Raw genomic sequence first — 16,128 nt, forward strand, 5'->3', positions numbered from 1 at the left:
TGACTGCAATAGAGTGAGCTAAGAGAAAGTGGTAAGAGATAAGATTCCAGAGGTGAGCATCTCGACTGATCCCTCTAACCAGCAGTCCCCATCTTTTGGCACCAGGGACAGCTGTTCCTATGAGAATCTAGTGCCTGATGATCTGAGGTGGAGCTGAGGCGGTGATGCTAGCTAGCACTGGGGAGTGGCTGCAAATACAGATGAAGCTTCGCTGGCTTGCCTGCTGCTCACTTTCTGCTGTGCAGCCTGTTCCTAACAGGCCACACACCGGTATCCATGCGCAGCCTTGGGGGTTGGGGACACCTGCTCTTGACCCTACATGTCGTTCTGGGACAAGAGTTTTACTCGAAATACCATGGGGGCCACTGGACTGTGATGAGTAAAGAAGTGGCATAATCTGATATATCTATAGAAAGGACCATTTAAGAACCTCTTGTCAAAGTTAATAATGTCTTTCTGGTAAAATGGTTTATGTTTGGTATAGTCAGTAACATTTACATGCAAATGTTGATTTTTCTGTGTAACTAGGGTGGTTGGATCTTTTAAGATTCACTTCAGCTCTCAGAATCTATGAAAACTTGCATTTCAATAGGGGCTCTGGCATAGTTAACATTTTCACAACTGATAATATAATTAACATGTAGAGGTTTTTGTCCCATATGAAAATATCCAATAGATGATTATTTTTTCTATAAAAGCATAAATAGAAATTGATTCTTGAATCTATTTTTTCTGAGGATAATATTTTATTAAATTTTTAATGATAACATTTATCAGTGAATCTACCAATCCACCATAAACGTCAATGCTTCTAAATAGATTAAATTTGAAGACATTGATAATGAATAAGACAGTAAGAAAAATCACTTACAGGAAAAATTAAAATTATGGCATAATGGCTGCATTGCTAGTATGAGCCTTGGTTCTAATTAGCTTGATTCACTCGCCAATTATTCTGTATGAATGTCTTTATACACTAGCCATGTACACTGAATAGATGGCAAGAATGTTAGCTGGTAAATCAGATCCTGATTTTGTGTGTGAAGTAAGAGAATCTGTGTGTATGTATGTTTTCACAATGAATATCTATGTCAACTTAACCTTTTGGTTTCATTATTTTTTCTGTTTATTATAGGAGTTAATAATTTTCAACTAACCTGGTAGAATATCATAGATTATTCAGTTATAATTTATTTGATTTATAATTTAATTTGCTATCTTGAAACAAATCCAACATAAATAAAAATTATGATGACCATTAAATATCGGTGAACATAGAATTCCTGGGAGAAAAGTGGATTTTTCTGCTTAGCATATCTTGAGCAAGGAGATTGTCCTTTTTCGAAATTTAAGAAATTTATTATCACATAAATATAGAATGTCTTTAACTGTTTACTTCTACTTGAAAAAAATAAGAATATATAAAAATGAATTAAAATTTATCTTGCCAATTTTTTAAAAAGAAACCATCTAAGTGCTTGAAATGTAAACTAGATCACACAAGAGAATGATTAATTTTTTTGTTACACATTATTTTTTTCTTGGTTGGATTGAGTGTTTGATCTATTTGCATATGAACTCTATGTTACTATTCTGCTTGAAACAAAACCCTGAGACCTAATGGCTCTTTAAAGACTGTGTATTTCCTGCACAACAGCAGCCAGATTTCTTTTGAGTCTAAATGAGCTCAGCTTTTGCATTGTGTTTTCTGTATAAGCAAGCTATGAGAAATAACAGTGTTCTCTGCTGTAGATGTGGTTTTTGACTAAACACAAGCAGTTTCTATACTTAGGATATGAGTTAAATGTCATAGTTTTTGGTTATATTTGTTTTGTATTTAAATTCAAAAGAAAGAGTCTGGCAAAGAAGTTCATTTCAAAGTTATGCAATTCTAATTTTGGTATACTCATTGCCAATTTGAATTCATATAGAAGCTCATACTTTGTACAGCAGATGGTCACAAAACTATAACATTTTACAAAACTAATCATCCCCCGGCCTCCAAGCTTTTATGGAGAAGGCAAGAGGCAAGGCGGAAAGATCAAACTCGAGCATTCTAACACTGCAGTCATTATAAGCTTATATAGCTTATATAGATCTGGGGGCGTAGTTTATAACATGAAACTGGTCTAAAAATTTTTAGCTGTTATTGTACAAATTTTCCTTATAAAAAGCCAGATATAACTATAATGTTAAGTATAGTTACATGTGTTCTCTAAGGCCTCAAAACAAGTCCTTTAGAATGCCTGGATTTAATATCTTCTATTTAACAGATCACTTAATTTTAAAGGTCAGCAATTATAGAGAGTAGTAGAAATTTAGCTTGTTAGCCTGCAGAGCTTAATGTAAAGACTTGGCAGAAATCTAGGAAGCACCTGTGTCACCCTCAAAACCAATTCATTCTCTTACAGGCTGTGGGAGAAATGTTCAGCCATTCACATTTAGATCAGTGTGTCTGGTAAAACACTAGCTGAAAGGACAAGTTAGTTTACAAAATAGCATGAAAGTAAAATTATCTCCATCTGTTAATAAATCAGCTGTGGGAGGAAAGATTATAGTTCCCAGGAAGAAGAAAAAGTCATTCAATGCTAAATAATCAGGTGACTCCTCTCTTGATGTTAAGGATCATCCGCCTTTACCCAGCCCAGTGGTGTGTGAATTCATAAGACAGAGCTATTCTTACAACAAACTTTATGCTTTGGTTTTCTTAAAATTATTGACTATGTGATAAGTTAGCAGTGTAAACACTTTAGAAAGCCAGTAGCCAAGGAAGCAGTAGAAAATATTTACCCCAAGTTCATTCCTTTGCAAAAATTGGGGTCAAAACCTAAGAACAAGTACTTATAACCACATTTAAGGCCACACATTCTTTTTAAAAGACAAGTTTCTTCTTTTTTCAGGACAAAATCAGGAAACCTCAACAAAGCAAATTTTGTCAATCTTACTCTACCCCCGCCCCCACTACCCCTCTTGTTATTCCTTTGGAAAAACAAATAAAAAAAAAATGAAAGAAAAACAAAGGTCCAAAATGAGAGTCAAAGCCTGTGACTTCAGTGGAATTTTTTTTCTAGCTTACTTTCTGTTCAGAAGTTGGTCCTATTAGTCAAAAGTTCCAAGAGATCGTGTTAACCTTTGCTACTCTTCCTCCCACAGCTTTGCTATGAATGATAATATTGATATTGATGATATGATGGCTACTAACAACAACAATGATTGTCCCCGCTCATAGCGCACTATGTGTGTGCTGTATTGAGTGCTTGGCAAATATTTCTTTCAGGCACAATAAAAACTGACATAGTATTTTTCATGTTTTACAGATAAAGAAGCTGAGACTTACGGAAACTACTAAGTTAAAACAATGAATTTTAAAGTAGTAAAAAATAGTTATAATTTACTGAGTGTCTAAATGTGTCGGACACTGTGCTAAGGACTTTTCAAACATAATTCACAACTGTCTTGGGAGGAAAGGCATTATCATTTCCATTTTATAAATGAAGAGATAAAGGTACAGAGAACCTACAATACAGAACCAGAATATGAACCTAGATCTTTCTTATTAAAAAGGCCATGCCCTTCAAGCTTTCTATCAGTCTTTCAAGGAATAACAGCCAGTTATTTCATAAGAATATAGGAATTCTAGTTGGAATAGGTGAGAGTTTTCAGAAATAACAATAATTATAAAGGTGTTTTCATTGAGGGATAAGATAAAGCCATAGCCAACCACCCCAAAGATCCCCTCTGTCCAAAAATGCATTTCCATCACCAGTCTGTAAGTTATTCCTGAAAGTTTAGCATTAAGAAATACTTTCTATTTCTTTTTCTTTCTTTTTTTTTTTTTTTTTTTAGGAGAGGTGAGAGAGGTCAGTGTTTATCCATGTGTTGAAAGTAAGCTCTAGAATAAGTCATTGGAATAACATTACTAGCTGTTTTCCAACATTATATCCAATTGAGAGAAGATTTGGCTATAACAGTAGATGAGGAGAGAGTCCCTTGAACAAAAGTGTAGTTCAGTCCTAGAGAAATGTGACCTGGAAATGAAGAGAGGAGCAATGAAAAAGAAGGTGGGAGGCCCTGTAGACAAGTTTAACCTGATAGACAATTTTGCTTTAGCCAGCTTCTGTAAATGGGACAGATGTTAAATTAGTTTGTCTTTTCAAGCAAATGGCAGTGTAATAAATACTATTAACTTTTCAACTTTAGAAAAAGTCTTGGTTCTGGCCCTACTGTCATATAAATCAAGGGAATGCAAGGCAAATATGCTTTTCAGAACTAACTGGCAGGGACACTGACTTACACTCTCGGTATAAATTAGTTCTAGCAACTAGCACTATGAGATAGACTCCTAAAGTTTTAAAATTCAGTTTCATAAACATTTATTGTGTGCCCGATGCTAGAATACAAAGGTGAATAGAATGTGCTTCTTGTTCTTAAGCAGTTGATAGTTAAATAAATATCACAAGTTTAGGGTAATATTAATTTAGAGTGCTATGTGACTATAGAAGAAGATATTAAGATTCATCTACTGAACTTACATTCCCACCTAAGTGTTCATACAGTACCTAACACCTAGCATTTTCCAGATCTCTAAGTCAACCCTGAAGTTAGCAGATATCCCAGGTGGTGTATAAGCCAGCAGGAAGAACAACCACTGAGGACTTTCTGACTGGAGTGATGAGGTGCAATAGAAAGTAATATGCTTCCAGTAATTCTCTCTACTTTTTGATCTGTATATGCCCACCTAGGGTTTTATAATGTTGTCTACTTTGTAAATTACCAGCATTTAAAAACATTTCTGCCTGAAGGATTTTCAGTTCTTGATATCTTTATTTATCCCTCATTGACCCACTCAACAACCCAGGTTTCCTACACAGTGTATAACCTCCTATAAAGAAACAGAACCAGTTAAATAGAAAAATGCAAAAATCTTTTTATCCCCCCAAGCCACAGTCATTGAAACACAGATTTTACTATATGGGTGATATTTTATACTCACTTTAGTTTGATTTGACCCAATAGTATACTCAAATGGAGATTAATCTTTTTTTCTTTCTTTCTTTCTTTTTTTTTCATTTTAGCATGCCAAGAATCAAGCACTACAAAGTGATGAGCATAGGAAAAAACTACACTATTGAACTGGAAAAACCTGTAAGTGGCTCTTTCCTTGTTGATAAATTTTCTTTTGCTTCCTTCCAAACCTGCCTTACAGAATACAAAGAAAGGTAGTTCTCAGACTCCTTGCCTGTGAACATAGTGTAGGTATCCAGGGCGAGAAGTGAGATGCAAGAACCCATGGAGGAGGCAGAGTAGAAGATAATCTGGTAATAATTCTTTACACTTTCCTTTCTCTGTAAATCTTTATCAATATAGTTGTTGCAGGGAGAGAAGACTATCTTTGTTAAGTAGTTGTTTTATATCCCCCAAGCTAAGTATTTCAGTGTGCTGATTTCTAATGGGGAAAAAAAAATCTGTGAATGCTTAGTTCTCTAATATAAGCCATGCAGAAGTTCAGAAATCCCTCCTTTTATTAGCAACATAATAGTGAAGAAAAGATTTCATCCTTGTCTGCAACCCCTCTCCCATCCCAACCAACTTATCATGAGGCTGACGATATAATATTATAACCACTAAATATTGTGTTAGGCACAGAGTTGGTACTTTAGATACACCATCTAATTTAATCTTTATCATTGTCTTGAAGTAATGCCTGTTAAACAGGTGGGAAGACTGGTATTTACACTGGTCTCAACCAATGGAAGTGTAGTAATGTGGCCTATGGTCCAGGATGCTGGAAAAAGGGAGGACAGCCCTGTGATCTTTGGCTGCAGTGGTTAGAAGACTGGGCTGGGAAAGTAATATCACTTAAATGAAACCTCTGGGTCTTGAAGATATTGATATGATCTTTTCTAAATTGAGCTCCTACTTCTTCCACCTGTTCAGGAAAACTGTGTTGATCAAATAGAGAAAGAGTCAGTATGGTGGAATTTTTAATGTTTCGACCATAGCCTTTAGAGTTTGGTAGTGACCTTTGCCAAGAGCAGGGCAGCTGCTGATTCATATACTCCACTTAAACCTTCACCATAAATTGCCTCCCAGAGCATCTCCACTCTCATATCCACGCCTGACTGGGATTTTCCAAAATTTCTAATGAAGAAAACAGAGAACTAGATTGCCGAAGGGTAACCCAAATAACTAAATGACTGGAAACAATGGTCAGGGAAGAAAAATGTGCCTCTGTAAATGGTGAACTGTGGCTCATATATCTGTCATTAGCACAAACGGCCCCCAGTGTAAGGAAAGCTATAACAGCCTGGATTATTATTTCACCTTTCACACTCCCCAACCCTACCCTTCAACCGGCTTGTCATTTTGTGAATTTTTTCCCCTCTTCAAGGTTACCAGGGATATTCAGTTTTAACCTTATTTTACTTGTATAAAAATATTGGAGTAGCAATGTATTTCAGTTACTCCTAGATAAGCAAATTATACTATTATGATGAAATATTAAAATGCTTATTTCTCTATTAGTTTCAAACAGAAGAAACCAACTATAGCTAACTTAAGCAAAAATAAATTTAAGAACATAGGAAACACATAGCATGACTGAAAGGCTAGAAAACCTTTAGGGATGAGAAAGCAATAGTTATAGTAAAAACCCCCTGATTAGAAATCTGCTATTCTTCTTTGCTCCTCTACTCAAGATCAGTTTCAGGAAGGGAGCATTTTCTAGCCTAACTTGAGTCATATCCTCATGCAATAATTACGGAAAAGTAGAGTGCCTGATTATGGTCCACCAAAAGGTATAAAATGGGAAATGGGTAATTTCTCAACAGGAAATGAATATGGTTAGAAAGGAGGAAAAAAGTGCAAGGATAGGTAAAACCATTCAGTAAGCCATTGAAGTGAGGTATTGATACAATTTTCTAGAGGTCAGTAATCTCCATTAAATTTCAGTTGAGCTCTACTTCTATCTTTACACAGATGACACTGAGCTTTCTCTCACCCTCTCTTTATACAGGTAACACTCCCAAACCTTTTTAGCGTCATTGATTATTTTGTGAAGGAGACTGGAGGAAATTTACGACCATTTATATATTCAACTGATTAACCCCTGGGTATGTTCTTCACTTCATTGTTGTATTAAGAAAAGCAAAACAAAACAACAACAGAAAACTCTATATATGATTTGTAAAACCAACCAGTAGGACTGTAGTTCAGCCTTATTAATTTGGAAATCATTTTGACACTAACCCTGCGAAAATAAGAGAGTACTAATATATCCTGGTGGATAGAGTATGGACCCTTTCTAGAGAAAGAAAACACCTGAGGCATGTGTTAGGACTATTTACTTCATTTCCTCATTCTACTTGGCTTTATCAAACAAGTTCAGGAGTTAAGAAGAAAACTGTACTCACATAAAATCATAGAAACCAAATAGGGAAGTAAAGGTATGGTCTGTCCACAATGTCAGATGCTCTAGGTAGATTAAAATGGATGAGGATTAAGGGGATCGGCCATTAGTCAGTAGATGACTTGAGAGATCTTATTCCACAGTAAAGGCAAAAGTCAAAAGTGCAAGATAACAAGGAGTGAGTGAGTGGTAAGGAACTGCAGATAAAGACTGTAGTAGTCAGGACTGACTACAGAATTTGTGGGGCCCTTCTTCATAAATCATTAAGAATTTTAAAACGGTGATAGCAGATCAATAAACTAAGTATGAAACCCTGTGCAACTGCACAGTCACATACCACGAAATTGTTTGCCAGAGCAGGGCAGACTGGATGTGACTTGTTTATCTCCATACTTTGAAACAATCTCTGGTGCATGGTCACTTCACAAGCTGTAAACAGGAGAGAGAAAATATTTCCAGCTTGTTTGGATTCAGTTATCAAAATAAATTCCCAATCCTACAGATTATGAGAGAAAACAACTGTTCGGCTACCTGCATCAGGGCGTTATCTGGAAAATCTCAGTTAAAAGGACAGCAAGTTTAAAAAGTCCAAGTTTTAAAACATGGCTATGAATCTTGTGACACCAAATAATTTTAAAAATTCAGAGTTTGAAGGAAATTAAAAATTATCCAGTAGTGTCTTACTCTGTATAGGAATCACCTGCACACTCAGTACAGAAAATATCTCTAAGATGTAACCATTCAGCTTGTTTGTACATTCCTAATGATAGTCACCCCACTGATTTTTGAGGCAGCACAGCTCATTTTTGATCAGCTCTCATGAGAGAATTCTTTCTTAATATTGAGTCTGAAATATTTCTTCCTTCAACATCTACATATTAATCCAATTTCTGGCTTTGAAACAACACAGGGTTTTAAAAAGCCCATCAGATATTTAAAAACAGCCGCAATGACCCCATTTAGTCTCTCTGTCACCTATGAAATATTGGTTACTCCAGCCCTCTCACTTTCATCTTTGATGTTTTCTGTGCACTAATTTCTGAACATTTCTCTTAAAACGTAACTACAAGGGATGAACACATTACTGTATATATGACCAACATAATACATTACTTGGGCTTCAGGCAGGAAAATACCACCTAATAGAAACCTCTGGGAATGAGCTATTAATATGTTTTTTCATTTTTTGTTTTTTTCTTTCAGAAACCAAAGGATTTCCTGTAACATCTCTACAACAGAGAAAAATTTAGCGGGGAGGGGTGAGCCCAATATAATTTCCCTCCTCCATGGATGATATCGAATCAGTTATCCAACGCTGTCTTAACAAACCACCCAAAAACATGGTGGTTAAATCAGCAAACTTTTTATTTGCTCATGACTCCCTCTGTGTATCAGCAATTTGGATTGGATTCAGTGGGCAGTTTTGCTAGTCTCACTTGGTGTCACTTACACATCTGTAACCAGCTGGTGGTTTGACTGCGGCTGGATGGTCCTACTGGCCTCATCCACACATCTGGTGCTGGTGGTCAGCTGGGGCTGGCTGAACCACTCTCTTCATGTGGCTTCTAATCCTTGAGGAAGTCAGCTCTGGCTTACATGAGATCTCAGAGCAATTAAGGAGAGAAGGGTAGCTGCATGTCCTTGGGCTAGAAATTCTTAGTGTTGAAATAAAGTACAGAAAGTTCTCATTTAACGTTGTTGACAGGTTCTGAGACTTTAAGCAAAATGATGTCTAATGAAACCAATTTTATCATAGGCTAATTGATATCAACAAGAGTTAAGTTCCTACAGCATCTCATCAACGTTAGTACAAAATGCTATTAAACGATGTTATCTGAGGACCTGTCCTTTTGGAGTTTTCAGTACAGAAGAAGCTGTGAATTGAATAATTCCAAATGTGAAATGTTTTATTGTACGGCAGCTATATTTCACTTAAAAATTATTTAATTTACAAACAATAAAATTCATTCTTTTTGGTGTACGGTCCTATAATTTTTGAAAACCACCATAATAAAGGTACAGAGTTTCATTACCTCAAAAGATGCCCTCATGTTCTTCCTTTGTCGTCAGCTCTTCTCACTGACAATCTCTGGTAACCACAGATCTGTTTTCCATTCCTATAGTTTTGCATTTTCCATATAAATGGAATCAGTATGAAACCTTTTGAGGCTGATTTCTTTCACTCATTATAACGTCTAGATTGTTATTAGTGTTGTGTTACTAGCTTGTTCTTTTTTAAGGCTGAATAGTATTTCACTGTATGGAGGTCCCAGTTTGTTTATCCACCCACCAATTTAAATGTATTAGGGATATCTCCAGTTTGGGGTAATTATCAATTAAGCTATAAAAATATTCTTATACAGATTGTTGTGTGAACTTAAGTGTCTTTGTTTCACTGGGTAATTATCTAAGAATGACATTACTGGGTCATATGGTAATTATATGTCTAACTTTTTAAGAAACTGCCCAACATTTTTTGCACAAATGGTCCTTACCTTTTTTGTACTTCTGCCATCAATGTCTGAGTTCCAGTTGCATTTTCACCAGCACTTGATATTGTCATTAAAAAAAATTCTGATAAGTGTGGTCTCTCTCTGCGGTTTTAATATGCATTTATCTAATAATTGATGATGTTGAGCATCTTTTCATGTATCTATTTGCCATTCATATATCTAATTTGGTAAAATACCTGTTTAAATTTTTTGCCCATATTTTTATTGGCTTGTTTTCTTATGGTTTTGACAGTATCGTGCATATTCTAAATATAGGTCCTTTATCAGATATGTGATTAGCAAATTTTTTTTTTTAATTCTTTCAACTGCCTTTTGTAGAAGTTTTACATACTGATGAAGTACAAATTATCAGTTTTTGCTTCTGTGGACTGTATTTTTGGTATTGTATCTGAGAACTCTGCCTAACTCAAGACAACAGAGATTCTTTTTCCTGTTTTCTTCTAGCAGTATTATAGTTCTGTTTCACATTTAGGTGTATAATCCATTTGGGATTAATTTTTGTTTATGGTATGAGGGATGGGTCAAGGTTAATTTTATTGGCATTTAGGTATGTAATTGTTCATTTGTTAAAAAAAGATCAACCTTTCATTGCATTTGCACCTTTATAAAAAATCAACTGACCATATTTTTGTGGGGCAGTTTCCATTTACATATGTTCCTACCCTTTTGTCAGTATTTTGCTATCTTGCAGTAACTCTGTCCTTAGAGTAATTCTTGAAATTAGGAGGTATGAGTCCAACAATGTTCTTTTCAAAATTGTTTGTAGTCTGGTTTCTTTGCCTTTCTGTATAAGTTTGTTTTATTTATTTATTTATTTATTTATTTATTTATTTATTTATTTATTTATTTATTTGCGTCAAATGGGTGATGTGCCGATGTAACAAGGTTTGAGGGAGCCACATCTCACACAACAGCATGAACACTCAATCATCATGCTTATGAACTACAAAAGGATCACTCAGTATACGTTTTAGAATGAACTTAATATCATCTACAAAAAAATCTTCCTTGGTTTTGATTTGGTTTTGCTGAATCTGGAGATTTTGCTGAATCAGGGAAAACTGAATGAAGGATGAGTTCTCTCTCAGGGTTTTAAGTGCCATGTTAACACTGCCACAGTACAGCACCTTGACTAAGGGCCATCCTCAGAGTAGGGCCAGAAGAGAAAAAAGAAAAAATGGAAAGAACCAAAGGGCTGTTCATATAACAGGTCAATACTTTTAGAAACAGATAGCCAGATTACTATTGCTCTGGTAGATGAGAGTTTGCTCAGTTTGCTTTGTGATCAGGAACAAATTACTCAACCTCCCAGCATTTCAGATTCTGTAGCTATAAGGATTAGGGATGACATATGAACAGATGGAATTAAAGAGAAACATGGAGAGAGACTTCAAATAATCAGACTATCTTCTGTAACCTATTTTCTTTGAAAAGCAGAGAGATGGTGGAAGAGTAAATTGAAAGAGTGAATGAGAGTGGAAACTAGACTAAGAAAAGCTACAAAAAGGTCAAAACTCATCTTGACAAATAGTGCTGAAGTTTTAAGGACACTGGGGAACCCTACAATTGTTTAAGGAGTTCAGACTCATAGCTGACTGGGCACAGTGGGAATGCTAGAGCCCTTTTTTTAAAGTTACCTTAAGCAGGGAAATGGCATTTGTAAAGCACCTAAGGACTAAAATCTGAGACTTGGAGAAAGTTAAGGTTTTTCCCAATAAAATACTATCAAAAAGAAAATGAGATTTTCTTTGATCCTTATTAACTAATATCTGCATTCAGGTTTGTCTCTGACACCAGAAGACAAAAGCAACGATGGAACCAGAATGGTTAAAGATATTTCTTCATTTTTCCCAACTTCACAAATTAACAGTATAAACTGAAGGCCACTTTAAAATACAATAGGTTAGGTAACTGATATTAAGCTAACCAGGAAGAAAAAATGCTTCCTAGAGAAAAACTTGTTATGAATCAAGTTATAAGTCAAGGATAAATTAAAAATTAAAAAAGCATCCGAATATTTAGTGTTTGATTAACATTTCTTAAACATGCCACCAATGTTCCAAATACAAGCAGGAAAATCACTTCATGTTGAAAGTCAAGAACTGCCCTGTTCCTTGATATTGGATCTTTAACCAAGCTTTTCCACTCACAATTTCTAGGCCAGAAGGGAGAAGAGAGAGGTTGAAGAAAAAATTTACATATTGCATGATATAAAATGGAACACTACCTTCACATATTTGGTAATTTATAATTTTCAAAAAGAAGATCTTTTAAAGAAAATCACCTCTATTTTTCTGATCCTGATTACTAAGTCACTTACCTGGACACCAGAATTAAACATTGTAGCATACAATTCATTATCTTATCAGAATAAAACCAATATACGGGGATACCATGGAATATGGCTGTGAGGGTAACTCACAGGTATACACTTTCTATACACTGGTGTAAGTTGAAAACACGGTCCTTTCTAAATGAAATTTTTATTTTCCTAGGCTTCGATTAAGTATATTTCTCTATATATAGTTTCCATAGAAGATTCTCTATTTCTCTTAAATTCTAGCAATTCCAAAAAACGCCTCAGTAGGTTTTGTTGAAATCTGATTCGACCAATTTATCAATTATCAGTCACCCTGATTATCTAACTGGAGACCAGAGACACGAAATGTACTAGAAGCCTTTTTTCCAATGGAAATATACATTTTTAATTGAAAATAAATAAATTTTACTCATTTCCATGTTTTCCCCTGATGTTCTTTTTGCTAGCTCAAAACCAATCCGTATCTCCTTTTGTAAAAACAGTAATCTATAAGGATGGTAAAAGGCTATATATAAGCACCCATTTCACAGTAGAACATGGTATGAAACTGATTATAATCAGAATTTCTTAAAAGTACCATTTCCTCATCCCCACACCAAATCTTCTGAATCAAAATCTCGGGGTATTTTTTCATAAATTTTTTTCCTGAAAAGTTTCCATAGATTTTGATTCAATTTGGAAATCACTTGTGCAATCAACCAAGAATCCAAAGATATGGCTTATATTCTACTCCTGGTTCTAATCATTTGAATGTTTGGCTTCTTTGGTTTCCTCACCTGAAAAAATGAAAGAATTAGAATGAATTCCTAAGGTCTGCTTAGCTCCATCATCTTATAAAGATGTGTCTTTATAAGAAGAGATTAGGACACAGAGGAAAAACCATGTGAGACAGAGGGAAAGGACAACTACCTACAAATGAGAGGGACCTCAGAAAAAATCAACTCCGCTGACACCTTGATTGCACTTTTAGCTTCCAGAATTGTGAGAAAATAAATTTCTATTGTTTGAGCCACTCAGTCTGTAACATTTGTTATGGCAGCCCCAGCAAACTAATTCAATGAGTTATTTGAAATGTCTGAACATAAGCAGTATCCTAAGCCTCCCTCACTTATTAATTTCTGAGGGTTGTCCAGAAATCTGCCTTTTTATCACACACCACAATAAAGTTTACAACCTACTTCTTTAAAATCTGAGATGTCAAGTTTTAATTGTGCAAAGGTTACAAAAGATCAATCATCTATCATTTATCTAATCTATATCTTATTCCCAAGAACCTTACGATTTAATCTGAATATAGATAAGAAACAAGAGACTAAAGAATTCCAATGTGTTACCATCTCAAATGTTGAGTAAATTCTTGCATTTCATAAGAAAATACAGTGCTTAATACAGAACACTTAAAAAAATGGACTCCTGAAGATAGTGAGGCAATGAGGTTGACTGTTAACAAAGTGAAAAGGAATAGATAAGGGAGATAGAAATCAAAGCCCAGGTCTGGACCAAAGTGGAGAGTATAACAGAAGACCACCAACACATTTAGCTGGGAGAAACAACAGAAAAGGAGGCACAAAAAATTGCAGAAATTGAAATTGGCAGAGAAAGACCATAAAATGGCCTTTATAATTTAAATAGATATTAGAAAATATCTGCAGCAATATAAAAAGTAATCTAGCAGTTTTTAAAAAGAGAATCAAACAACTTCTACAACCAAAATTTAAAAATACATGGATGAAATAGTAAGTGCATATGAAACAGATAAGGAGAAGTAAACTAGAATATCGGTCAGAAGAAATACAGAACAAAACATGACAAGACAAAAACAACTGGAAAATATAAAAGACAAGATGATAAACATGAAAGGCGGAGTAAATCTACCATGCTTACTAAGAAGTCCCACAGAAGAGAAAAGAACGGAGGAAGAGGCAATACATGAAGGAGTATTATCTGAGACTCACAGAACCAACAAAATACAAAATACCAGATACAAAGAGCTGAACTAATCACAAAAAAGTTAACAAAAGAAATCTATACCTAGACACATAATAATTAAACTGCATGAAATGAAAGCAGATAAAGAGATTTCTTTTAAAGATGCAATATTTAGCCTGATAACTGACTCAACAGCAACAGTTATAAGATAGAAAATTATCCCCAATGTGCTAGAAGATAATAAAGACCAAATTAGAACTTTACATTCAGCAAAAATATTTTTGCAGAATAAGGGCAAAACAAAGATATTTTCATACAAAAAAAACATTAGCAAGTATGATACCAGTGGATTCTAACAAAATGAAATTTTAAAGAAAATATTTCAGGTAGCAAGAAATTTATCTCAGATGGTAAGCCTGAGATTGTAAACAGAATAAAGAGCAAAGTAAGTGATATGTGTGGGTAAATACAAATATTGACTATATAAACAAAATAATAAAGCTTTGTGGAATTAAATGCATTAAAGCAAATGACGACAGAATTAAAATACATAACAGAAATAAAATATATAACCATAGTATGCAAGTTGGGAATTAGAGAATTGTTTTAGTTATTATGTCTGCATATTAAATAATCTCCAAACTTTGTTGTGCAAACAATTCATGTTCATGGATTCTGTGGCTCAGGAATTTGGCAGGGTGTGGCAGGGATGGCTTGTCTCTGCTCCAGTAAGTTTGGGGCCTGAAATCATCTGAAAGCTTATTTCCTCACATGACTGACATCTGATGCTGGCTGTAGGTTAGGGGCTCAGTTTCTCTCCATGTGGGCTAGTTTAGGCTCCCTTACAGCACGATGTCAGAATTTCAAGAGTGAGCTTTCCAAGAGGGAGATGGCAAGCAAGAGAGGGCCAAGCAAAAGCCATAGTCTTTTATGACCTAACCTCGGAAGTCATACAATTACATATACTACATTCTGTTACATTAGTCGAGGCAGTAATAAATTTTTGTTTTGGTTCAATGGGTGTTTAATCAAATTCTGTCTCTTGATAGGGTTCGGGATGTGTGGCAAACTTCTAGAAGAGTGAGATTAGTAATATTGTCGTGGCCATTTTTGGGAAAAATAAAGGTAAATATGATTAACTTTAGTCTGAATATGCATGCTGTAAAATAGAGTAATCATCAAAAGAGGCAACCTGGGTGTCCACCGGTGGGTGAATGGATAAAGAGGTGGTAAATATACAATGCAATAATACTCAGCCAGAAAGAATAAAATCTTGCCATCTGCAACAACGTGAATGGACCTAGAGGGTATTATGCTGAGGCGAATAAGTCAAAGACAAATATATGATTTTACTTTTATGTGGAATCTAGAGAACAGGATAAACAAACAGAACAGAAACATGCTCATGGATAGAGAGCATTTTGATGGTTGCCAGATTTGTGAGTGGGAGAGGTTGGCATGGGTAAAGGGGGGGCGTTAAGAGGTACAAACTGGTAGTTACAAAAGTCATGGAGATGTATAGCATGGGGAATATAGTCAGTAGTATTGTAATAATTATGTATGGTGTCAGATGGGTATTGGATTTATTGAGGTAATCACTTCATAAGTTATATAAATGTCTAATCACTCAGTTGTACATATGAAACTAATATAATATTGTATGAAAACTATAATTTTAAAAATTAAAAAAATAAAGCCACTAAACTGGTAGAGAGAAAAAAAAGGGGTATCTCAAGAAAAGAGAAACCATATCATTTACACTAAGAATTTAACCTAAGGAATTGGTTAAACAGGTTTAAGGAGAACTGAAAATGTCAGCAAGAGAATCAACTATTAAAGAGAAGAGGGAAAGATTATTAAAACCTGAAGCCTAGAAGAGATACCCTGCAGAGTGCCAGAGAAATGCTAGTGCCTAGAAACCAACAACAACTACTCGGAGAAAAAAAAAAAAAAAACAA

The 16,128-nt window shown here is 35.0% G+C and overlaps 1 protein-coding gene and 1 non-coding gene across 3 annotated transcripts in view; one reads left to right on the top strand and one right to left on the bottom strand.

The window, feature by feature from the left end:
- Positions 1–10,697, top strand: part of STAP1 (signal transducing adaptor family member 1) — a 29,449-nt gene extending 18,752 nt beyond the window's left edge. For both annotated transcript variants that reach the window (XM_039845342.1, XM_039845343.1), the window contains 3 exons: positions 5,076–5,145; positions 7,016–7,112; positions 8,612–10,697. In XM_039845342.1, coding sequence (XP_039701276.1) covers positions 5,076–5,145; positions 7,016–7,105 — 160 coding nt within the window. In that variant the 3' untranslated portion in view covers positions 7,106–7,112; positions 8,612–10,697. The remainder of the gene's footprint in view (positions 1–5,075; positions 5,146–7,015; positions 7,113–8,611) is intronic.
- A 78-nt stretch (positions 10,698–10,775) lies between these two features.
- LOC120588707 (small nucleolar RNA U13) lies at positions 10,776–10,876 on the bottom strand. The gene has a single exon (XR_005649291.1). It is a non-coding gene; the product is annotated as a small nucleolar RNA U13 (small nucleolar RNA).
- Between the last annotated feature and the right edge of the window lie 5,252 nt (positions 10,877–16,128).

This window comes from Pteropus medius, unplaced genomic scaffold, assembly GCF_902729225.1.
Source record: "Pteropus medius unplaced genomic scaffold, Ma_sr-lr_union100, whole genome shotgun sequence".
NCBI classification, from domain to species: Eukaryota; Metazoa; Chordata; class Mammalia; order Chiroptera; family Pteropodidae; genus Pteropus; species Pteropus medius.